General features: G+C 40.5%; 1 protein-coding gene across 4 annotated transcripts; it reads left to right on the forward strand.

The window, feature by feature from the left end:
- On the forward strand, window positions 1-25,498 carry frmd4bb (FERM domain containing 4Bb). Of its 4 annotated transcripts, none has more exons than XM_004546287.2 (24): window positions 1-169; window positions 13,632-13,697; window positions 14,455-14,549; window positions 14,675-14,767; window positions 14,981-15,065; window positions 15,399-15,455; window positions 15,547-15,569; window positions 16,355-16,438; window positions 17,131-17,196; window positions 17,465-17,522; window positions 17,608-17,694; window positions 19,108-19,184; window positions 19,402-19,540; window positions 19,613-19,754; window positions 20,007-20,140; window positions 20,296-20,412; window positions 20,963-21,191; window positions 21,269-21,322; window positions 21,419-21,566; window positions 21,794-21,961; window positions 22,174-22,958; window positions 23,401-23,539; window positions 23,833-23,952; window positions 24,585-25,498. In XM_004546287.2, the coding sequence occupies exons 2-23, from the start codon at window positions 13,632-13,634 to the stop codon at window positions 23,948-23,950; spliced, it is 2,964 nt and encodes a 987-aa protein (XP_004546344.2). In that variant the 5' UTR covers window positions 1-169; the 3' UTR covers window positions 23,951-23,952; window positions 24,585-25,498. The 4 variants fall into 4 exon arrangements, with proteins under 4 accessions (XP_004546344.2, XP_004546346.2, XP_004546343.2 ...); XM_004546286.5 differs by lacking the exon at window positions 1-169 and adding an exon at window positions 12,447-12,609; XM_004546289.4 differs by lacking the exons at window positions 1-169; window positions 21,794-21,961 and adding an exon at window positions 12,435-12,609.
- Window positions 25,499-26,105: the final 607 nt, after the last annotated feature.

A 26,105-nucleotide genomic window follows, 5' to 3' on the forward strand; every position in this document is an offset into this window, starting at 1 on the left:
GTGTGTGTGCTACAGTATCCTAGTACCGGAGGATGAACATGGACAGCGGCTGCACGGCGGCTCTCCTCCCTGGTAAAAGCGGCCGTGGAGAAAGCTGAACGAAGCTGATCAATATGCAGGGGAAGCCTCACGTTATCAATACCAAAAGCAGGATATAAGGAGTGCAAAGGTAAGGCGATATGTGGTGCGGTGGGGCAGATTGAACCAGCGTCAATGAGCTGTGAGGAGACAAAAGTAGACTGAGTCATGCCTGCATGTGATGTGAGGAGGGAGCATCAATGAAAATTACAACAGCATGGGTTTGGCTCTCAGCCGCGACTGGTGTGTTTCCTCAGTAAAATAGGGTGTAGTTTTTTCCCTTTTTTGACACATTAAGCTAATCATGGGGCTCAGGTGGAAACCACCCATGTACAGTAGCCTACAGTAGCACATTCATTGTTCTCCCTGCATAGAGGAAACTGGCCCCGGTGGGCTTGTCTCATTATTGGGTACTGTGGGCCATATAGGCTGCTGATTGTAGAGGATAAGACGATATGAAATGAGATCGTTAGATGCATGTTTAAGTTTAAAAAAAGTAATTTATTGGCCACTGGACTGAATGAATGCATCACGCAGAAACCTATAGCACACTGATTTAGGGAGTGTGACTTGGTGAATAAAAAAATCCTGGATGAATCATCATTTTACCCAGAACAGCAGCAAATCATGCTTGACCAAAGCAATTATCATTATTTGATTTTCTCATGTATAATTATCTATTCTCCTGCACATGTGCTACAAGGGGGAAATTTAGCGTGGATTAACAAGGACAATAGACGGTTTGCTACAGTTTCATTTCAAGTATAAGCCGAGATATCTTCCTTGACGCCTCCATGTTACCTTCGAACTTTTTTCGTCTTTTGACTCGAACACTCTGGCTGGAAGATAAGTACAGCTAAACTTGACATTGACCTGCAGATGCTATGTCAGAGGTGAAGGAAGAGATGCGTGTGTGGGCGTATTTAAAGCTTCAAACAGTGTAAACAGGAATTGTTGTTGTAATGGTTGTGTCTGTATGACACACATGTCCAGCATGAAGCTTTGTCGCTTTTCCCATTTGCTGAAGAGGAAATCCTGTGTCGTTTATCACCAAAGTTGGTGGGGTTTGTGCATTTTGAACAACGATTTGAAAGGTAAAAGTGTCATAAGATGCCTGGTAAAAACCGACCTGTTTTCTCACATCCTTCTAACTTGTTACTTAGTATGAGAGCCCAATGTGGATGAGATGCTCTTTTCTGCATTTAATGCTACTAAAAATGTCTCAGCCCTCAGTTGGCAGCTTTCCATTTAAGAATCATAGCCTCCTGAGACATCCTGAGAAATGTGCTAAAGACAAAGTGGGAGAGACCTATTTTTGGATGGGCCTTAATCTTATATTGATATGCTTAACACAGATGGACCGAATTTGATAGATATAATATGGTAAAGTATAGAGCAGCAAAATGATACAGGTCAGCAGGTGAGGTTTTGGGACTTAGTTTGTCCTATGAATAAGTACAGATGGATTAATAGATTTATAAACAAAAAAAATCTTCTCATCCTTGGCATACTGTGCCATTAATTTGAGATAAAGGTAACAAAACACAGTCCGATTGCATCTCAGCCCACGTTGCTGTTATATGGTGATGTTCAAAGGGTTACTTTTTTTATCCAGATCATTGAAAGTTGGTCATGTTCCATTTTCTCCACCCATGCATGTCTGTGCCTCTGTGCCACATTCCCGTGCTCTGCAGAAAGTCACTGCAGTAGTTTGCAAAAGAAAAGCTCTGCAGTTTGAGATACCAGTGTTGTCAGTGGGGACAGCCTCAAACGAGGGCAAATATAGGAAACCTCACCAATGTTCACCGCTCACAAGCTAGTCTTTGCTTTTTCGGACACTCTGTTATGATCTATCTTAAACGCAGAACTGAATTTCTGCATTCAGATAGTTTTATGATATCTGTAACCTGAGTATGCAAACTATGATTAGGAAAAGTGTAGAGCTTTTCAAACCCTGGGCACAAACAAATGAATTTACAAGATAAAGGGCACAAACTAAAAACACTATCTCAAAAGGTAATATTGCTTCGTTATCTTCATTTGACATTTACATAGCAAGATATTCCAACAGACACTTGACAGATTGCATTTAAATGTAGGGTTTCTAATTATTTTGCTGGCCTTCTGATCTTTTCTCTGACACCTACATAAAGTAACGAGCTCAGATTTTAAGCCAGAAATATCCACGCTCTTTTATTTCTAATGAAGCTCTTTTGATGTCTCTTGTCTATGTCTATGTGACCCTGTAGTGCTTTACTGCACTAATTTCCTGCATTCTGGTGAAATATTAGACACCAATATGTACCATTTCTCATGTATGTACCATGTATAGAAAAATAATTTTGCTTATACTGCAGTATAACACTGATATTAGACCAGAAAGACAAATGAGATAATGTAGATTCATAAGCCTAAGCAGTGATACAGATGGCAGTATGTTTCTGTCCTAGTGTTTATTAGATAGACTGGTGCAGGCATTCATACACCTATTAATATGAGTTGTTCACTTTGCTCCAGCTGTTTTTTTCTTTTATGAGCAAATACATGCAAAATAGTATTACATATGTATTCATATATACGCCTTTTTTATCTGCTTGTTTTGTATTGGTTAGTAAATCTGAGTATGGTACCTACTAGGCATCGGCTTATGGGATGTGTTTATTTAGGTGACTCTTTTAGTTCAGCTGCAAAGAGCTTTCAGAAAACGACTTGTACACTTATAGCTTTGTTAAAATACAACAAAAATATGTTTAATGCAGACGTATTAATATGTTCAAGGATTGTTGTGGGGTTTCGGTTATGATTTCAAGCACATCGAGCTAGGTTTCAGTTATATTTTACTCATGCACCATCAAATGAAATGCAAATGCTGTCTCGTTTTGAAATTGTATAGCTTTTCTTCTTTTTAATAGACACAGTCATAATTAGTCAAAATCAGTTCTTGCAATAGGAGATGGAACAAAATTTCAAGCACTCTGAGCTCTGAAGAGCTTATGAAAGGACAGGACCCGAAACTAAGATTATCCTGGATGTTTAGTATGCTAGTTAGCTTTTCTGCTGGCAGCTTTACCCTGCTGCAAAGAATGCTGCTACTTGTAAGAATGCCAAAAAATATATATATCACAGTCTCCTTCTGTAGATGTCCTTTATGGGTTGGAAATAGAAATTCATGCTGCATGATGACATCATTCACATGAATCTGTCCCCTGTGATGCAGCCCGTCCTTGTTGTATCAAAGACATGCTGTGTCATAAAAAAAAAAATAGATATTTATCCCAGGTTTTAATAGATCCATAATATCATAAGCCCCATTGTGTTCTTGAATTTCCCAGATACCACAAACAGCCAGACAGGTTCTCTTTGTGAGAAGACGTACACAGATACCATTTGACCACTGACAGCATGAGTCATGGTGAGATAATCCTTTGCTGTATGCTTCGGCCCACTGCCTCTATAACCAGGGTTCACTGCTCTGTGCTTGGACCTCTTCTTTTTTGACTGATATAAATACTCATTAAAAATCCTGTCAGGTTTGTTTCTTTAGGAGAGTTCAGAGAATACTAAAACAAATGATTCCAGTGATGTATTTTTAATCATTTAATTTATCCATTTCTATTTCAGACAGTCTCTGAAGTCATCAAGGGTCATCAACAAGAGTACTTCACAGATTTAGTATTATATGTAACACTATCATATAGCAACAGATAACTTTGCATTCTTTCCCACTGACACCTACATAACCCACCTGCTGGTTCTGTTAAAGATCCAAGTATGACATGCTGGCAGTGGGCTAAAGGAGCCCAGAGTAAAGACAAGAGGTGGGCTACAGATGTCTGGTCACTTCTATTTAACTCCCCCCACCTCCCCTGCCCCCAGATTCTCTTCCCTTTCAGACTTGTACTCTTCAGTCCCAGACGATGCTGATTCAAGTCAGTGGAAGACATTTATCCGACTTGACACACAGCTCTCTAGGCGTGACTTTTTTTCCTATATATGCCATAACATTCCCCAAGTCCCGTAAATGGAGATTATCTGTAAAGTCAGTAGAGTCCTCAGCTGCAGAAAATGATCTGATGATCGTACATCGTCATAGCATTACAGAGGAACTGTAAGATCTCTTGAATTCAAAACACTGAAGTTAGTGAGTTTCCCTTTGCTGCTACATTGTATTGGATGTCACATCCTGTTTGTAGCCACTTGAATTCACAGGCAGATTTCATTTTTGTTCCTTTAGGCTTCATGTGTCTGTACCTGTACCTGTAATTGTATTTTGGAGTTCATAATTTTTTTCCCTATGTTTATATGCAACACATATGAAGTAAAATAGTTTGGAAAAAATGCACATAGTATAATAATTTCTGTCAATTTACAATCGTACCAGGTGGCTTCATGTAAACACAGACACTTGTCTGTGATACCAACCTTCATCAATAATGCATGAAGACAGGAAACTAAGATAAGATGTGCTGGAGTCGGGACATGACATTTAACCAGTGTGATGTATTAAATACTGACGGCCAGTTTACTCAGGAGGCAGAGAAATTCTCCTGTTGGCTATTGTACAACTTGCAAGCTTGACATTTTCACTGTCGAGTATATAAGACAAAAATTAACAGCATTTATTTTCAGTTTCTCATAACCAGAAGGAGCTACATCTCATCATCTGAATGTCTTGCCGCAACATACATGGGTAGTCTTTGTTAACAGTTGTAGCAGCATATAAGACGGAGGCCACATCTGCACCATCTCCAAGTCTCTGCTGGGACATTTCATTGTAGCACGCATACATCTGAAAAGCTGCCTTTATACCAACCTCAGGCTCCCAGACTAAAGCAAAACCTGCAGCCTGCGGCACCATGCTCAGCCAGTGCCTGTCCAGTCTCTAGAGAGACAAACAAAAAGACTGACAGTTCTTTGATGTCTGTCTGCCATGCCTATTTTTACACAACGGTTCAGTGCTTGTCTTAGCACCACGGGGTTCAAGGTTGCCCTTTTATTTGATTTTATTTGCTGAATGGGTTACGTTTGGTTGACCTCATAGAGCTGTCTCCTGGCTCATAATAATGTATACATTACAGCATGAAATGTCAGATAAAGGTTTGTGCATATAGTTATTTCATAACCATTGGTTTGAAATCACAACCCTTGCTGTATCTCAGTTGTGTTTAATTCTTGTTTTGGTAGCTCTCGTGACTTTAATAGCAACGCCATAAACGACACTGGGACAGCTCTGTCTTATCGTGGCGACTCAGTTTATTGTCAAACTGCAACATACAATACACACGGCACAACCACCAGAGGGTGCTGCATGAACCCTTGAGTTAGTCCTTACCATAACATCCCCCTTTCTGAGTACATTATAACCATAATGTTTCCTGTGCTAATCCACATTTATGTCAACACTACATTCACTGCAACTTAACTTGTAGCTGAATATTTCAATGCTGTTACGTTAACTTTTATTCTGTAATGGACATTTATTGTTTCCACTTTATAACAATTATTTTATTTAACTGTGTGAACTTATCCAACTATGAAGGTGGGGTAGACTTCCCAATCCTTCCGCTGAGTGAGGGGATTATTCTGCCCCTGGCTGGTCACTCAGGTGCTCGAGAGTACCTACTACCTACTTCAAAGTCTTTAAGGTACCTCGGTGGGTTTCTGTCTCTGGTGGGATATCTTTTTTCAGTAATCCGGTCATTCGGTGGTGTAAGACACTGCTGTGCCTGGTTCGAAACCGGGCTGCTGCTGTCTTCTGGTATGACAGGGATTTGCTGTTCTGTCGGTTCCGTCTTGGTCTCTTTTAGTGTGATGAGATGGCTCCTGTTTCGATGTAGAAGTCCTCTCGGGGTCTCAACAAGGTAAGAACGCGGCGTCTCTGCTCTGCCTGATATAGTTCCATTTGTTTTCATGTCTGTTATCCAGACTTGATCTCCTGGGTGTAGTCCTGTGAGGTCTTGTGCTCTGTGTCTGTTGTTGAACCATTTCCACTGTTTTTCTCTCTCCTTCCCTTCTCTCTCTCTCAGTTTAGTGATGTTTGTCCAGCCTGGGTTGAGGCAGGATGGAAGTATGGGAACTGTGGTACGAAGTTTCCTCCCCATCAGAAGCTCTGCAGGGCTATGTCCATTGGCAAGTGGTGTGGCGCGATATGCCATGAGAGCAAGATATGGGTCTCCTTCTTTCTGTAGAAGGCTCTTTACTGTTCTCACTGCTCTTTCAGCCTCACCATTGCTCTGAGGGAATCTCGGGCTGGAAGTGGTGTGGGCAAAGCCCCACCCTGAAGCAAACTTTTGGAAATGTTCTGAGGAGAATTGTGGACCGTTATTCGACCTTAACTCTGTTGGAATGCCGTGGCGTGCGAATATGGACTTTAAGTGGTCAATCACTGCTGCTGATGTGGTAGAGGACAGCTTAGCTATTTCTATGTATCGTGAGAAATAGTCCACTGCAACCAAATACTGGCTGTTACTCCACTCAAAAAGATCAGCACCAACTAACTCCCACGGCCGTGTAGGAAACTCAGTTGGCATGAGTGTTTCTCTGGGTTGCTGTCTCACCTTTGCACACGTCTCACATTCTGCTACCAGCTGTTGTAGTTGAGAGCTCAGTCCTGGCCACCATACCGACTGCTTGGCTCGTTCCCTGGACTTTACAATGCCCTGGTGACCTGTGTGCAGTCGTGTCAAAACATCTTTTTGTAATATTTTTGGGATAACTATACGCATACCTTTTAGGAGAAGTTCATTTTCAACAGTCAGGTCCCCTGCATGCTGGTGGTATGGGAAACATGGACCTGGTATTTTGAGTTTGTCCGGACAGCCATTCTTGCAGTAGAGTTTGATTTGTTTTAGTGTTTCGTCTTTGTCTTGCTGCTCTCTTATTTGTTGTAGTCTCTCCTCTGTTGCAGGAAGACCTGAAATCACCTGATGTGCATACAGGTTCATTTCGTCTCTTAATGTCTCGTCACAAACAGTTTTTTCTGGTGCTCTGGACAGCACGTCTGCAGTTGCGATGTGTTTGCCTGGGACATGTGAGATGGTGAAAGAGTACCGCATTAATCTCATTCTCAGTCTTTGTACTCGTGGTGGCAGTTCGTCTAAGTTCTTGGAGCCCAAAAGTGGTACTAAAGGCTTGTGATCTGTCTCAACATGGAACTTAATGCCTATAAGAAAATCAGAGAATCGCTCACATGCCCAGGTTATGGCTAACGCTTCCTTCTCTATTTGAGCGTACCTCTGTTCCGTGGGGGTTAATGCTCTTGAAGCGAAGGCCACTGGTTTGGTTGTGTCATCCTCTTGTTTCTGAAGTAGCACCGCTCCTAGTCCATAGGAGGATGCATCAGCTGATACTGTTGTTTGTGCTTTGGGGTTGTAGAGTGCCAAGTTCGGTGGTTTACTCAGTTCTGCCTTAATGTTGTCAAATGCTGTTTGTTGAGCCTCACTCCAACACCACATGTTTTTGGTACTGAGTAGTAGGGCTGAACGATTATGGAAAATAATCTAATTGCGATTTTTTGCCCCAATATTGCGATTGCGATGCGATTATTTTTTAAGGTATTTGTCTTCTGTATTATTAAACAAAGACAAGCAATACATCATATAGTATGGCCAATACTATATTACATTAATTTTAAACTGTTCTTTCCTGGAAGACAGACCTCTGTTATGATGACATGAGGTGATGCATGAATTGATGACTGACATTTTTATTTAACTTCTTCAATCACAACAGTATATTTGAACATACACAATAGTTTATTTTTAGCTTAAAACATCTGAGCATAAAGTGCTGACAAGGAACCCTGGTGTAAACATTAAAATGAAAGTCAGTACAATGTGCAGATTGCAGAAATATACATAAAAAAAAATCAGTGGCTTTACCACACTCAGTTTTTCGACATCTGTGAACTACTAGACAGTCATTCAATTAAAAAATAATATTAAATAAATAAAACTAATAAATAAAAAATACACACATCTTACTGATCTCTGCAGTCAGTAACATTACACATAAAGTGCAAACATAATAGCAATTGTATAAACACACACACAAACACGCCTTTAAAGTTTAAAGGCGTGAAATTGGACGGTCTAGCCTTCTGATTAGCTAATCAGAAGGCTAGTTCTGATTAGCGTCACCGCTGTCTCGGTGGAGTTTAATAAACTCGGCCGTCTGCTTCTTGCTATCTAAAATATAACCAGACACTGGTGTAAATTCTCGACTGTCTCATACTTCTGTTTAATAAGTTTTCTGTTTGACGTTTAGTCAGCTGTGTGAAAACCAAGGAGGAACCCACCCGGGGGATTAATAAAGTTTTATTTTATCTAATCTAATAACTTTAATCTCAGCCAAACCGATTTACTCACGAACAAACAAAACACTGAAAAAAGCCCAACAATAACATTTTTAGGTTGTCTAAGTGACTTATATATTACGTTTAACCCGAGCAGCGAAACTCCGCGGTGATCCGAAAATGATGTGCAGGGAGTTGTGCCGTTCTCGGCCGCATCAGTAACCCTCGAGCTCCCGGCTAGCTGTCGAGCTGGTGGGTAGCAGACGCCTCTGAAAACGTCGAAGCACTTTTGCAAATATGGGATATCTTGATAAACCGAGCAGATATTTGATGTTTACACAACTACTTTCTCGCCTGAAAATATGTTAAAAGTTTATTTTGTGACCCAGAAAGATTAGTATGAGTAATTTTAAAACTTAGTAGCGGCCGCCATTGCTGGAAACTGGAGTTTGGCTGGGCCGCGCTATGAATTCTGGGATATGGTAGTAATTTGGACAGCCTTCGGCGCGTCGCTGTGACGTAATCGGTCTACAAATGCGGCCTCAGGAGGATGCAGCCCATGAATTGTATAATATAATCGCAGTATAATCGCAGCCTTTGCGGTTAGAAAATTGCACTTGATCATGTCGCGATATTATCGCAAATGCAATATATCGTTCAGCCCTACTGAGTAGTTCTCTCAACGGCTGTGTTTTCTCTGCTAAGTGGGGAAGGTACTTGCCTAGATGATTAACCATTCCTAGGAATCGTCTCACTCCACCCACATCCGTGGGCGCTTCCATGTTGCTGACTGCTTTCACTTTCTCCGGGTCTGCTTTGACTCCTGCAGCATCGATGATCTGTCCGAGGAACTTGATTGAGGTCTTTGCAAACTCACACTTCTCACTTTTCAATGTCACCCCAGCTTTTGTGAGCCGTTCCAGGACTGCGATCAGTCTCTTGTCGTGCTGGATTTGTGTGTCAGCATAAACCAGAATGTCATCCATCTGGCAGACGACTCCTTCCAGCCCCTCTAAAAGCTGAGACATTCGTTTTTGGAAGTGTTCGGGGGCCGAAGATATGCCAAAACAAAGTCTATTAAAACAGAACCTTCCGAATGGCGTGATGAAGGTTGTGAGAAGAGCTGACTGTTTGGACAAAGGTATTTGCCAAAACCCTGAGTTAGCGTCGAGTTTTGAGAACAACTTTGCACCCTCTAGCTGTCCTAGGGTGTGCTCAACTGATGGCAACATGTGTCTTTCTCTTTTCACAGAATTATTTAGTTTGGTCAAGTCCACGCACACACGCACTTCATCTCTGTTTGGTTTAGGTACTGGAACCATTCCTGCACACCAGTCGGTAGGCTGCTCTACTCTGGAGATTACACCTAACTCTTCCATCCGAGCAAGCTCTCTTTTGACTTTGGGTAACAGGGGAAGCGGGACTCTTCTTGGAGTTGACAGGGCAAACGGTTTGGCGTCTGCTTTAAGCTCAATTTTGTATTCCCCCGCCATCCGGCCTAACCCACTGAATAGTGTTGGAAACTGCTGCTTCACTGTTTCTACTGAAGTGAGTGACACAGTTTCTATTCTAGCCACTAACCCGAGTGCTACGCTCGCTATGCGGCTTAGTAATCCTTGTGCCAGGTCTGCTACTACATACACAGGCTGTACTGTAGCTTTGCTTGGAGTGCTCAAGTTAGCAGTAAATTTCCCTCTAACTGTTAATGGAGACATTCCCACCCCATATAGTTTCAGATCTGTGGGTTGCAGCTGCGGTTTTTGTGCTAGAGTGTTGTACTCTTTTTCAGGCAAGACGGTTACGTCCGCTCCTGTATCAATTTTTAGCCAGCAGTCTGCATTGTTAACTTTTACTTTAGTCAACCACACATCCTCTGTTCTATCTGAGGCTACCGTTCCCAGAAATGCTATTTCTCTTTCTTCTCTGTTACCACCCGCTGCACGTATTTCTCCCACTGCCCCAGACCTACATACTCTTGCGTAGTGACCTTTCTTTTTGCACTGATTGCAGAGTACCTCTCTGGCTGGGCACTGGTGTTTGCTGTGAAAGGGTGTCTTTCCACATCGGTTGCATTGGCTTTTCACATTCCTCTCCGTGGTTTGTGGTACAGTCTTTCGTGGTTTGAAGTGTTTCGTTTTTGCTTTAACGATGTCCACGTTGCAAAGATTCTCCTGCTTGAAGTTGTTTTTAAGAAGATCCTGTTGTTTCTTAACAAGTTCACTTTGGCGAATCCGTATCACTGCTTTTTCTAATGTGAGCTCCGCGTCCATTTGTAGTTGCTCCGAGGGTCTCTTGTCTCTTATTCCGACAACGAGTCTGTCTCTTATCATTTCACTGTGCAGCGCCCCGTAGCCACAATGCTCAGCCAAGGCATATAGGGATGTAATAAACCCGTCTGCAGTCTCTCCTGCTTCTTGCTGCCTTTGGTTGAACTTTGCACGTTCAAAGATAACATTTCTTCTGACTACAAAGTGTGCCTCGAGTTTGTCTTTGAGAGTGTGGTACTCACTCGCCTCCTCTTCGGTCAGGTTCAACGAGGTGATCACGTCTTCAGCTTCATCGCCCATTGTATATATCAGAGTGTTAACCTGGTTTTCGTCCGATTGTAGCTCGAGTCCGGATGCTATCCTGAACCTGTCGAAGCGTCGGATCCATTTCGGCCACTCTTCCGGCTTTGAAAAATCAAACTTCGACGGCGGTGATACTTGAAAGGCTGCTGGTGCGGCCGCCATGTTGCTAGTCGCGAGATGCTAGTTAGCGCTTCTTGCTAATTTGTTAGCTTAGCTCTTACTGTGGCTGTTATTGCAACCTTGCAGGGCGAGTTCTCTCCGGTGAGGAAGTTTCCGTGTTCCGTTATGTTCTTCTTCTCTCCCGAGCACTTCTGACACCATGTTTTGGTAGCTCTCGTGACTTTAATAGCAACGCCATAAACGACACTGGGACAGCTCTGTCTTATCGTGGCGACTCCGTTTATTGCCAAACTGCAACATACAATACACACGGCACAACCACCAGAGGGTGCTGCATGAACCCTTGAGTTAGTCCTTACCATAACAATTCTCTGAAAAACTGAAGGGTTATCTGGGATTGCTGGGTTGGATTTAAATAACAGTTCTTGTACTGATTACAGCTTTCAGATGATTAATGGTGTAGATTCCTAAAAATAATCAATCCTCCACCCAGTCACTTCATTTATATTCCATAATAAGTGTATGCCATCCCAAATGAATTTGACTCTCAGCTGCTCATCTAATAACTGCTCATAAAAATTCCTCTGTGAAGCATGGCTGTTTAAGAAGCTGTTTTCTACTTATAAACTTCTTCACATTAAGCCATGATATTTCTTGCACCCTCTAGTGGTCAGTGCCTTTACTGTACATGTCAGCATACAGTAATGTCATGCTTATTACAAAGTGCGTGAACCCCCCCCCAGTATGATATAGCCACAACCTAATAAAGCTTCGATCAATGCAATAATCCCCTCGTGGCTGTCACAAGCCGCACACTCCAAATTAATTGGATTTATCGAATGTGTACTTTTACTTCAAGCCATGAAAGACAATTTATGAAAGTCACATTATTCAGGGGCTGGAATTGGCAAAGCAGTCTTTAAAAGACTAATTTAATGAAGTGACTTGGTGTATGCTTGTCATTCAGAAATCAAGGCACTTTTTTTGGGTCTTGTGAGAAAAAAGCATCCAAAGGAATGAGAAAGAATGTAAAGTAGAAACTGGCACTTTGGGGGAATTTCTCCTGCTTCTATTGGCAGATAACGTCTCTCAGTTACAATGTAGTGGAGAAGGATGCAGGAGAAACCTGATATCTAGATTCAGACCCCTTCGGGTAACAGACACAGTGCTGAAATAACAATAATATAAAAGTGAATTAGTCTGACTTAACAGACGATATAGACGTGGTTAACCGCTTATAGTTCTTGTGTGACCCATTTTGTTCGTATTAAGAACCAGAGCGTACTAAACTGTGGTCAGCCATCTGACTCAGCCTTCCCCCCCTTAGGTCAGCTGTTGATTTCACACTCTATAAGCCCACAGTAGAGGCCTGGCTCCTCACTCAAATAACCTAAGGAACAAGTTGCTGTTTACACCTGATGATCTGCTGCTGATGCTCAGTCAGAGCCAACAATTTCATGGTCTGGATCCACGAGAAGAAACGTATTAAAGATGATATCTAGTCAGGGATGCATCCACACCTGCACTCTCCCTGGAGAGGTTTACCAGGTACAGCAGCTGCGTGTTTTGCTACAAATGTTAGAAGTTGCGATCAGCCTCATTCTGTCAAACAAGGAGGCCGCTGGATCTATCTAGTGTACCTTTTTCAGTTTCTGAGGATGTTTTGTTGAAAAACTGGTTAACCTCAATCTGTCATTTTTGTGTTGTTTTTAATTTATCAAATGCACAGTGCTTTCAGTGTTTCCTGGTCCAGGTCAGTCTAACTTTATCTTTACAATAAGGGTGGGTTTTTGAAGCGCAAAAATGCTATTAAGTCAAAATATGATATGAAGTTGAATTAGTTTTGCTATGATTTGCTGTGAACACATTTTTGCTGTTTGGGACTTGATTTCACTCTTTTGGCAAAAAGGTAGAAAATTAATTATAGTGGAAGAATATGTAATTTCTATTTGCTGTCAAGATGGTAAAAAATGTAATTAGATTTCATTTGAAATCTTTATAATTATCCAAGAATGTATCAAGTCATCATTCAGAGAAAATGCCCTGTAGGACTTTTATTCTAATATATGTTGTATTTAAGAGTTATATTAGTGTTGTATAAGCTTGACGTAAAGAAGTAATGTGTGAGATTTTGTAAATTTGCAGTAATTGTAAAACAGAAGTTGATCTTGGTAAGTGGCACAAAGCAACAAGAAATAAAAATACTCATAAAAAAATGATTTTGTTGGAAAAGCTGTGCGACTAAAAGCTAAATGTGAAAGGTTCAAAATGTAGGGACTTCAAATCCCTCATTTGGTTACTATGGCAACAAATCCTTGACACAATGGTTTTATTGTAACAAACAACGTCAGTGTCATGTTTTTCTTTTTTTTCCTTGAGATGGATCATTGTGCTTACTACCTTGGCTTTTGCTCACTTTGTCTTTTGTAAATACGTTAACTGTTAAATGCCAGATGCCATCATGGTAAAAAACAAAAATTCTACTAACACATGAATATCTTGATATAACTGTCTCTTGTGTTTATGAAAGCTTTCACAGACCTTGAACTTCCTTTTATCTCCCCCTACAGATGACTGAGGGCAAACTGTGCCAAGTGCACTTATTGGATGACAGGAAGCTAGAGCTGCTGGTTCAGGTACAAAAAACTAAAATCAATAATTAAAATGGATCCAAGAATTCTGTGATATTTATGCATAATGTTAAAAGGACTTTGGGTAATCACCTATGCTTACTGCAGTTCCTATTAGCTCACTGGAGTGCTTCATCATCTTAACGTAGTGAGTAGAAGCTGAACATAATGAAGCATTTAGCAGCTGAAAAGCTGAATATTTTTCTCCTACGCTTGTGAAGCTAAAATTTGAAATAGTGTTTAAGGTAATGACAAGTGGACTTATATAGTACAGGTGGCCCAAAAGAGTCACAACTGTCAACTAAAATTTTCCTTAAAAAGTAATGACATATCAAAGGTGTGTTCACAACTTATTTTCCGCTGCCCCCAAGTGGACAAACTCCAATTTATTGCATGTTCCCTGAGCAGTTGGACTCCCTCTTTAGCTAAATAAGCTAAATATCTGTACTGTGAAAACAGCCAGGGCATAGCAAATGCAGGGTTCCTCAGGATTGTGGTTTGATACTCAGGTCTGGATGTCAGTGTCCTTGTGAAATTGTGTGTAAACCACTATGAGTGGTCAGTAACACCAAGAAGGTGTCATATAAACGCTGTCTATTTACCATCAAATAGTATAGTGTCTCATCAGCACTATTCTTTTCTCTGTGTACCCATTTCCAACAGACTTTTCAATGAATCAAGTGTATCTTTGACACACTGACTTTTAAAAATTGTGTATAATTTTGATTAAAGTAGTTGTTTATATCTACGACTTCCTTCTCAGCCGAAGCTTCTGTCTTATGAACTCCTTGACTTGGTTTCCTCCCACTTCAACCTCAAAGAGAAGGAATTTTTTGGTCTGGCCTTTTTTGATGACAAGTATGTAAATTGCAGTGTTTCTTTTTTTTTCAGTGATATGGATATTTTTACATGTGTGCAAGTGTATGTTGGCAGATGATTACAAAGGGCAGCTTTCTGATGTTACAGTTTGTTTACTTTTGCAGTGGCCAGTGTAAGTGGTTGCAGATGGACCGCAGAGTCCTTGATCACGACTTTTCAAAGAAGCCCGGGCCCATTGCCCTGAATTTCTTGGTCAGGTAAGAAATTCTTGTTTCATGCAGAACCCAGGTTCCCCAGCAGGGTGCAGTACTTTGTTAACGTTGCGTTTTATAGTTTAGTCAAGAAACTATCCAGAGATTTTTATAGAACTCATTTGTGATAAAGCTGATGGTATAAATCAGTGTTTGGAAAGTCTTTGACTGTCTTTTATGGGGTTTTTTTGTGTATGCATTTGATTTCACCCTTCATAGGTTTTATGTGGAAAACATAACACAACTTAAAGATATCATAACAGTGGAGCTGTTCTACCTGAATGCCAAATCTGCTGTCTACAGTGTAAGTGCTTTCTCTTATTTTTACTCGATTTTGAAACAATGCAAAATGATCCTGCTATTTTCATCACAGTTTGTGATGATTCATTGTCTCTGGACCCTCAGCTCAGCAGACAATAGCTGCAGGGCACACTTTTCTTACTCTGCTAGCTGGAATGTAAAACACACAGCGTAAGAGAGTAGGATAATACAGGGGTTGATTTGGAGAATAAGCAGAGGTTACAGTAGGGCAACGCAGAGCAGATTCTATGTTTGGATCTGGAAAGCTTTCTCTCCACAGGCTTCCACTTCTGAATCATATTTATTTTTTATTTTGTTTGTCTATTATGTCTCTCAGGGGATTATTGAAGTGGAAAGTGATAACGTCTTCAAATTAGCTGCAAATGCCTTGCAGGTTAGTGCTTTTAATAGCCTCGTAAACATGCATTAATTGCCACATCTAAAAGCATGCCATCTAATAAGATATATGTTCTGTTCATCACCAGGAGGCTAAAGGAGACTATACAAGGTAAGAGCATCATCATCAGCTGGTTAAGAAGTATTTAACAGCAGCAGGAGGAGTTAATAGTAAGCTCTTAGCGAAGACATTCAATAGGTCACTTGTTTCTCCAGTGCAGACAACAAAAATCAATAGCAGTGTTATGTGAGGCTCACCACATAGTGCTGAGCAGCTAGCACCAGGCAACTAATGAATCTCAGAGTGCTGATAGAAGCTAAGTATTGCAGAGTAGATACACCTTTACAATGTACACAGTAACGGGTAGCTGTGTTTAACTGTGGTGGCTTTTGCTATTATACTTGGTGCTTTCAGAGGTAATACTGCATGTTATTGTGCATGTTGGCACTGGTTTTGGTCAGCTGATGAAGTATGATGGTGTAGAAATATTTCTTCATGTCAGTATGTTCTGTATTATAGTTGCTGCTAAGGCCACAGCTGTTTCTGAGGACACAGTGGTTATATGTTCACTATTTCCTCTGGGATTTAGGGTGGATTTAACTTTTAGGGCAAATTTCATACTCACTTTAAAACTTGACATGGGTATTGGGAATATAGTATTTTCTAGGTAGATCCCAATATATTTAGAGCTATTTTGAAAATTTGCTTTGTCGATTAAAAGAGATTATATATATAAATATCACCAAAAACAAAAATCAAAAACACCACCGCGTTCAGATCCTGTACTAGAATAAAAGAGATACAGTGAGAGGTGTTAGGAAGGTTCATTACTACTTGTGTCAAGATTTTTAAATCAACTTCCAAAACGGTTACATTTGTCTTCTTTTCCGTTTTAGTGATGAAAACACTCGAGCTGATTTGAAGAAACTACCTACTCTTCCCACCAAAGTACTCAAGGAACACCCATCTCTTGCATACTGGTAAGTTCACAGGAAATCATGTTTTTACATTCAGCAACAAAGTGCATAAAGCCCGTAAACAGAGAAAATACTGTAAGACATTAGTAAAATCTTAAGTTTACAGGTAATAAAAGGAGACTTATGCTAATTCCCAGCTTCATATTTTCATTTTGGACTCTACCTTTGCATGATCCTTGTATACATTATACTGGGCCTATTTGGACACTACTGGTTCATCCTTATGTCTGAAAAAAAAAATCAATTTTAGCTCCTCTCTGTTTAAGGTCTTCTTTCCTTTAAGCAAGCTTTCTTCTGATTGGCTACCCCTCACAAACAGAAGAACAGGAGTTGGGCGGGACTCCAGTGTTCTCAGCCAGAGCTGTGTGCCTGAAATGACCATATTACGGATAGCTGCTGTATCTTATGTCATATAGAGCCACAGCCAAAAGTCTGAAACTGTGTTTATGTATGCTAATATATAGCATATAGTATACATGCCAACACTGTTAAATATAAGCATCCAATACAGAACATGATAATAAACATAATAACTCTCCTTTAATTAAATTGAATGTGTAAAGAAACTTGTAGAATACCATATATACTCGTCTTTTAACAATCAGTTGATCAATTAAATTAAAACAATTTGTTTACACCTCAATTTATCTTTCCCCGGCTAACTATATTGCCTTCTCATTTATGCAACATTACAGTGAGGATCGAGTTATTGAATATTATAAGCAGCTGAAAGGTGTTTCTCGAGGACAGGCCATTGTGCAGTAAGTAATTAAATTGTGTTGCTACACGAGTAAGAGGAAGACAGTGAATCTTTTTAGGCTTTAAATTCATTAATCTTACTCTCACCTCCATTAGCCCTCTCCCCATCCCTTTCCCTCTCTGGCACGCCTTTTCTCATCATCTGATAGAAATCAATAGCTCCCCTTCAGTTGCAGCGAGATCACACTGATTCACTAAACAGAGATCAGATTCCCACATTTGAGATGTTCAAAAGCAGCTGGAAGTTTGAATAAATGTTTTTTGTTCCAGGTATTTGACGTTGGTGGAATCACTGCCAACGTATGGCGTCCATTATTATGAGGTTAAGGTAGGCCTTTTTGTGATTAATATGACATGACAGCTGTTGCACCTGGAACTGTGTCAACCATAGGAGCTCTGTTCTTGCCTTACAGGATAAACAGGGGATCCCATGGTGGCTTGGAATCAGCTATAAGGGCATTGGCCAGTATGATCTCCAGGATAAATTAAAACCTCGGAAGGTAAACACTCCCTGGAGCTCGATCTTTAAAATGGCTGCTGCTTTTTCTCTGCTCCACTAATCTGACTGTGAACATGATAGCACAAGGCATGTGTAAGGACTGCTGCTGTTGCACACGGTGTGTTAATTCACGCATCATCTGTTTCACTCGAGCAAAAGGCTGAGCTTCAGCTGTGCCAGACAAGGCTAGACTTGAAAAGAAAAAGAGCAAACTCTCAGTGTAGATGAGGCTGTCACTTATCCTTAATGAGGTTAGTGAGTTTTGAATAACTCTGGAGAATCATGGAGACATTGCGAACTTGCTTTTCCCGTTTCATTGGTATTGTTTTAGCTTGTGGGTTGACAGGAGAAACACCCATATGAGTGATTTGTCAGCTATGTCTTCCACTAGGTGACTTCAGTACATCCCAGTGCAGCGGGATGCAGACATGCACCGAACTGCTATTACGATAGAATGTGAAGGTTCAGTGCAATTTGCATTAAATCACTAGCAATGCCTTCCTGTTAAACCTCTGTATTGCTCAACATGATGCAATCCATCGCTGCCTGATGCATTGCAAAACTGTGCAAGCTGACAGCTGCAGGGTGCGCTTTCGAGAGGGAAAGAGAGTGTCAGCTCGTGATGTCAAAGAAAGAAGGGGTTGGATTTGGGCGTTAGCCTGCATGTTCGCAGAATACCTGAGGAGGCAAGTCAGGAGCTGACATGAAGACAGTACAAACTATGTTTTTGTATTGACAGCAAAGCCAGGGAAGACTTAATAACTTTACACACAGGACGTGTGAGGATCTATTATTCTGGTAAGGCTAAATACTACACGTCTTTGTCTTGCCAACTTTGAATGTATTTTATGACTTAAATATTTATCACCCTTTGAAATTATTTGGTTTACGCAAACCTGAGCGGACAAAACTCTGTGTAAGCTTTTGTTTGTGTCTCATTCGGATCTTGTCCAGACGTACAGTGAGTCAGAAACCTAAATGGATTGATCATATTAAGCTGTTGTCAGTGAGCACCTGGGTGATAGGGGGATGGAAATGATGAGTGTTTATATGACGACCCCTTATGGTATTCGTATCTCTCCAACACCTGCATTATTGCAGACTTTGCATGCCAGGTAGACAAGACTTTAATCACAGTTTATGTTACAGTCTGGCTTTTTAATAACTGTGGTTGAAACAGACTTGAGAAAACACCTGCTCAACATAGTTTTTTTGATATTAGTCATGACCATCATGGTTATCGTGTTCTAGGTGTTTTTGGAAAAAGAAATACATGAAGAATTTTTTTATATGAAGATACAACTAGACATTACTCTGCGCATTATCCAAACATCCAAGGTGCTATATTTCAGAGTGTGAACAACACATATGCTTTTCTCTCATTGGGAATGGTTTTTCGTGTTTTTACCACCAGCTGTACCAGTGGAAGCAGCTGGAAAACTTGTACTTCCGTGAGAAAAAGTTTGCCGTAGAAGTTAATGATCCACACAGGTGAGCAGCGGGGGATCCTCGTGTAGAGATGCTTGTTGCTATTCTTACAATGACTGTTTTTACAAGTTGATTATTATGTTGTTTTCATTTTTGTTTAGCTCTTAACACTGATATCATCCATCTTTAGAAATGTATCTAAAAAAAAATCATCATTTTCACTGCAACTTTTAGTTTAACTGTGACCAAAAAAGCGTAATGTTTTCCGTGGTTTGTTTAGGAGAGCAGTAACCAAACGAACCTTTGGGCAGACGGGGCTACTCATCCACACGTGGTATGCAAGCCATTCTTTAATCAAGACCATTTGGGTCATGGCTATTAGTCAGCATCAGTTCTACTTGGACAGAAAGCAAAGCAAAGTAAGTGTCAGCTATGAGTCACTGCACGTTTTTATTGCTCTTTGTTTTACATCGTTTTCTTCATTCTTGTAGGCTAAACTCGGAACAACAAGAAGTTTAGAGGAAATTGCAATGGACCTCACAGAGCATGGAGGGGCGAAAATAAACAGACTGGGTGATGTGGGCCTTAAGAATAACTTCATAACAGCCAGCAATGGGAGTTTGGTATCTACAGGTTGGTTATAATTATTTTATATAACGAAAGCACATTTCTGTATAACTTGTTTGTATGCTTTTACATGTAAAACTGTAACTTCAGATCAGATTTATCGTCACAAAGAGCTATAAACATTCAGCTGAATGAGATTTAAAAAGAACAGGTGACACGTGAAGGAGTCACACAGTACACATGCCATGGGTGTGATTTTTATATTAATGGGTGTGGTAGGCTATGTTGGCAATTTCAGTTAGAATTCTGTTTTTCCAGGTTCAGCAGACTCTGAAATGAGTGAAGAGCAAAAGAAGGAAAAACTCACTGAACTAAGAAAAAAGGAACAGGAGATTCAAGATATTTTGGCTAAGAAAACAAAAGAGCTGAAGAAGATCTGCCTGAGAGAGGCGGTGAGAAATCATTTTGTGCTACAGTTATATCGGTCTATTTTTTCTCAAAAACTCCCTTTAATAAACCGCTGCTCTGCTGCTGGTAGATTAATTGTTTCTGTTGTTGCACTCACCTCATCTAAGCGTCCAGAGGATTTGTTGTTTTGTGCTTTCAGGAGCTTACCGGCAAACTGCCAAAAGAGTATCCCCTTTCTTCAGGTGAAAGACCACCACAGGTCAGACGGCGAGTTGGCACTGCTTTCAAGTTAGATGACCTTTTTCCCTACAATGAGGTGCGTATTTAACTGCATTTTAAAGCATAAACGATTAGTGTATCTTTTTTCAACGCTGTACGCTGGAATTGTTTCACTTTTAGATTTTATTTTTTAGATTTCTAATAATGTCAGCAAATTGCACAGAAAGATAACACCAATATTAACTGAGCGAGGAACGCAGCTAAAGTCTGACGGAGCTCAGTTTTTTTTTCTCTACGTTATTACAAACCCAACTGTGTGTTACACACTGCAGTGGGTGGCTCTGTTGTCTACTAAGACACAGATACGCTATTTTAGTCTATTCTATTATTTTTTTTAAATGAAATTATAATAAGGAAAACATCAGCAGCAGTCAGAGCATTACACCTGCAGCGTTTTTTTAAATAATAATTTTAATTAGGTCGACCTGATATGAAACTCTAATTAGATCTATTCTGTAACATGTTCAGTGAGCACATGTATCAAATGGCAGTGATTTCTAATTTACTTACATGTACCTGCTGAATATCTGAATGCTTGCTCTCTATTTTTATCTCTGGTTATCACCTACGTTTTCTGATTTATGCAGGATCCCATCCTGAGAAACCTGGAGAGCAGATTTGCCCTTCAGCAGAAGATTGTGGAGGCGGCTAAGAAGCTCGCAAATGAACCAGAACTGTGCAAAACTGTTAAGAAGAAAAGAAGGAGAAACTGTTTGGATGCTATGCAGAAACTGCAACAGATAGAGGATGAGATGAACCAGTACAGAATCAAGAAGGGGAAAAAGCCCACACAACGGTCCTCAGTCATCATTGCAGGTACGTTGGAAGATATTTGTTACTGAATGTGTTAGATCGAGTCACAGCAAGCACAAAGTTGTTTTCTTTTCCTGCAGATGAACTCGCTCGTTCAAACTGCAGCTCTCTGTCTAGTCTCCCACTGGATGATGGTGAGTCAGACATCTACAACACAGGTGATGCTTTCTTATTATGACCAAACCCAGAAAACAGGAGTGTCCTTTTTTTGTCACTGTGTTTGTAATCAGATGATTCAGACAGTCTCAGTCAAAGGCCACGCTCACGGTCAGTCCAAGGATCCCCTCAACTAAGTCCAATGCGATCACTGGGAGCAGAATTTGATTTGGAGAGACAGGCATCTCCACGGGATAATCACCACAACAAGAACCACAACAGGTTGGGATTTTCTGTTCAAACTGTTTATTGCTTGTGTGAGTCGTAGAGTGGAATCTAATTCGTTTTACAGCCTTATATTTTATTTTAAGCTGTTTTCAGAATGAGCAGATGACATCATGCATCGGTAGAGCCCATAGTATTTGTTGTGTCATGTTTGCCTCATTCCTTTCCTCACATTTTTTTACTTCCTTTTTTTTAAATCCTGTTTTGATACTGCACCCATTTAGATTAGCTGTTGATGGCCAGGAGGCTTCAAATTACTACCAGAATCCAAGAGAGGTCTCCTCCACCCACAGTAGTCCCTATAAAACCCTTCCCAGACCTCCTAGAGATCCTCGCAGCATGCCTCCCACCCCGGTTATGACCCGCAATGCCTACAGCAGCAGTCAGCTCAGGTGTGATCTTTGTTCCCCTGCCCTGCCAAGCCAGTGTTTATCCTTCTTTACTTTATTTAATCCAACCCTTGCTTCTCTTAATACCCTAACCTTCTACCATGCTTTCACATAAAACCTTAACTTTTATTTTAACACCTAAATCCAAAAATAATATCCCGTATCTTAATCGTGATCTTCTCAAAGACACTTTGAAATTGGTGTCATTTTCCCAGGTTGGAGGGATCTCCTCATTGCTTCAGGCATCGCAGTGGAAGTCTGGAGTCTCAGCCTCGGCTGAGAAAAGACAGAGATTCAGAGAAGCCCGTCTTTATCTTGTCACCGGCCCACCGCAGCAACAGCACAGAGGTATTAGAAGATTGCTCCTCTTACACGAGCCAGTCAAGTCTGGACTACTGCGGGGCTGCCAACTCCCACTACAGTACACTGGACTCCCGTACCTCAACCATGCATCGTCTTCACAGAAAAGTAGAAGTGTATGGTAATACTGGGAGCATGCCAAACTTGGTCCAGCACCATTCTGGTTGTAGTTATTCATGTGAGCCCTCACCACACTATGCACCCAGTGCCTACTATGTTGCCGGCTACCCCTGTCCGGACATGGAGCCTTATGCTAATGGTGCCTATGTATATGAGAATGAAGTCGAAGGCCACTACAACGTCAACCCATCCTACCAAATGAATGGGTATCACGGACATGACAGATTCAGGCACTACAGCAGTGATGGGGCGGATAATCTTTCTCAGAATCCGTACGCAACAGTGAGGCCACCACGGACCAGAGAGGGGCCTAGAAATGAGCTCTTGGCCAAGAACATGCAGAAGGCCCTGGTTGCAGAGCACCTGAGAGGCTGGTACCACCGAAACAGAGGCCACAGGGAAGGAGGGAGGGGATTACTGGCTGGATATGACTTTGACAGTGGCTCTCAGCTCAGCTTGGGATATCAGACCATGCCGGCGGCCTTCAGCCACTCGAGCCGAGCCACCTCTTTCTCTTCAGGTACAGTCAAACGCATTAGCGTGAGGGGAATTGTCAATAATAAAATAAAAATCATTTTCAATGTTTGTAATTTAGGGAAACATTAGGCTGCTGTTCAGGTTTAATAACATGAAAAAAAAATCATAATTACAAGTTAATTGGTCATGTTCTGTAGTGTCACTGATGTTAGGATGCGTAGGCTGCTTTCCTACTCACAGGATTTTTATTTATGTGTTGTTTGTGTATATTTGAGGGGTTTCATTTATTCTATCACAGGGTTTTCTAGGCTGCCATGTGAGAAATAGACACAGTTTGTGGGTTTAAAGATATACATTCGTAAACTATCAAAGTAATAAGTATCACATAGTATTTTGTGTGAGAGAAATACTATCGTTTTTGAGGCTTTTGAGATATTGTGCACTCCAGCGTTATTTGAGTGTTCATGCTTTTCTCTTCTTTTCAGTTTCCTCAGCAGAGAGCACAGGGAACTGGCGCAACCAGCTGGCAGTCGGCCTGACAGAGTTTGATGCACCTGACACACCTCAGTACCCTCATCCTGGAGCTTCAGCATCCCTGTACAACCGCAGTCCCACACATAACAGGTGAATGCTTCAGTTCACTGAATCTCCACACTGAGGCTGTGGTTATAAATAAAGTCAATAAGTTAGAGACAGTCATAATCATTGGATTAAACTAAAATGCTGATTGTTACTTTCTTAACACAATGGTAGGCGGGTACCCTGCCGCTCCTCTACATCTGGATGATACGTGTATTTTTCTGCATTCTTTTGCTTTTCTTTTAAAGAGCGGTTTTATTTTATGATTGTATTCTGCCAGCGTGATCTGTTCTCCTTCCTCTCGTTACTTGGCTTACGCTCTACGCTCATGTGTGCAGAAATTCTCCAGAAAACAAAGAGTCTGACACAATGCCCCAAAAATGTGAGTCAGTAGATGTGGTTGGCGCTGAGGCCACTATTGCAGCTGAACCATCAGACAACCTTTCTAGCACTTAAGGGTGAGACCAAACACAGCGGGCCACTTTGTGTCGTGTTGCCAGTCGTCTCCATTCAGACATCCCGTCGTCATCCGTGTTATTCGTGTACAGCTCATTCATATATATCATCTATTTTTTTTACACTGTGTTTTGCTGTTTTTGAGGCTCCATTTTTTCAAAAATGCATCAGTCATCATGATCAAGGCCATGCACCTAATATATCAAGGCAAAGAAGGATTATTACATGTTTAGAAACATACTAAAACCACCCGAATGCAGAAAACAGAAATTCAGTCTTTTTGTAGCAGTGAAGGAAACTCGGGAGATAAAAGCTTAGCAAGCCTTATCAAGATGAGATTATGAACATCTGAAAGGCAGTCCATCCTAACAGCTGAGATATTTAAGTCTGGACAAAAGTGACCAAACAACCAATACTGTCCCTCCTAAAGTTATATTGCCAGAGTGAAAAGGCCTTGCCATTTACTCCATAAAGCCCTGGTCATGTTGTACGCCTTCAAAAATATGGTGGACTTTAAAGTGCAATGTATTTCCATTTCCATCCATCAGCTTTATTTAAAATGTCAGCCTTGTTTCTTGTTCTCAAATAACTACTGCAGTGGATCTTACCTAGTCTTGTGTTATTGCCTGTACAGATTTTACCTTGATGGGAGCTACATGAGCATCCACTGAAGAGGACCAAACCAAACTGTGGCACAAATAAAGCCATAGCCAGCAGCACATGAAGGGAATGGAGTGGAAACGCAGGCTTTACACAAATGTTTTTGGCTGCCATAACCTCGTCTTTGAAGGTGTTTTCTCGTTTTGGTTTTGGCAGAGAGGTGTAAACCGTCCTCATGTTGTCGTAATCTCTAAACACAGTGATGACACTCTTGAATGATTTTCCCATGTGCCTTGGATTGGATGAATTGTACAGGCAGATGAGAATGTGTCAAGAAACTTTAAAATGTTGCACAACCACACTGGATTCAAACCATACTGTGTATTAAAAGATAACAAAGCTAACAAACGTGTTTTTACTCAATCCACCACCATGTGTTTTAACAGAAACTAGCTACTGCCTTATACAAATCAGTAGGTTATAGAATAAAAACAAAAAACAATTGCCACTTTTCTCTCATGATAAATGATAAAACTCATCTTAAATATAACATCGAGATTGAAGGCAAAGCTTGGGCATGTTTACAAGTGTGACATGACAAAAGCTGGGTTAATCATCATTAGAACAGGCTGTGTATTTAATGACGCTCCATTTCTTTAAATCAGAATGTATCATGTCAATATTGTTTATAGAACCATTAGTCTTTGTTAGTGCTTTATTGTGTTTTAAAATGCATGGTGAGAAAATAGATTTTTTTGGATTAAAAAAAAACAAAAACAAAGTTCAGACTTTTTTATATTAACAGAAGACCACTGCCATAAAACATATCCATTTCTCATTGTTTTCTCACACATTTGTACAGTCAGTGTGTAGTTACATGTTGTTAGATGTTGTCATAAAATATTTTCCACTCAAATAAAAGGTGAATAAACATATGTGTGACACAAATATGCCTGCTGTCACTTTCTTTGTGAAGCTTGCACAGTTCTTAATGGTTGAGTTCTGCTAAGAAAAACTTAAAGAAATCAAACTATTTACTGAGAAATTATAATGTTAATGATAATGAATGGTATTCACCAAGCATCATAAGGAGACTAATCCCAGCCTCTTATCTGTCCAACAAACATAGGCTAAAACCAGGCTGTTAGCTAACTGCAAATCAGCTAGCCAGGAAATATCTGTATCCCAGCACTTGTAAAGATTGGTAATTACTTTCATCGTTATTAATGAGATAGTAAACTAGCTCAACATTTTGAGTTACTCCTGAGTAAAATTTAGAAATTTTGAGTTAGTAAGCTAGAAAGCTGATATTTAAAGATATTAACCCAACATTTGCTCGAGTGGGAGAAACAAGTTTTTCCTTACAATAGAAAAACTGTCCATTCAAAAGTGTACAAACAACAAAGGTCTCTTCAATAAAGAAGATAACTGCAAATCTTCACTCTAAAAGGAGTTTTTATGTTTACGTGTGGATGAAAGGCCCAAACATATAGAAAAATATACTACCTAACTGTGGGTTAGGTGTATACAAGGCCTAAAGGGATTGTGATAACGA

This window comes from Maylandia zebra, linkage group LG20, assembly GCF_041146795.1.
Source record: "Maylandia zebra isolate NMK-2024a linkage group LG20, Mzebra_GT3a, whole genome shotgun sequence".
Lineage (NCBI taxonomy): Eukaryota > Metazoa > Chordata > Actinopteri > Cichliformes > Cichlidae > Maylandia > Maylandia zebra.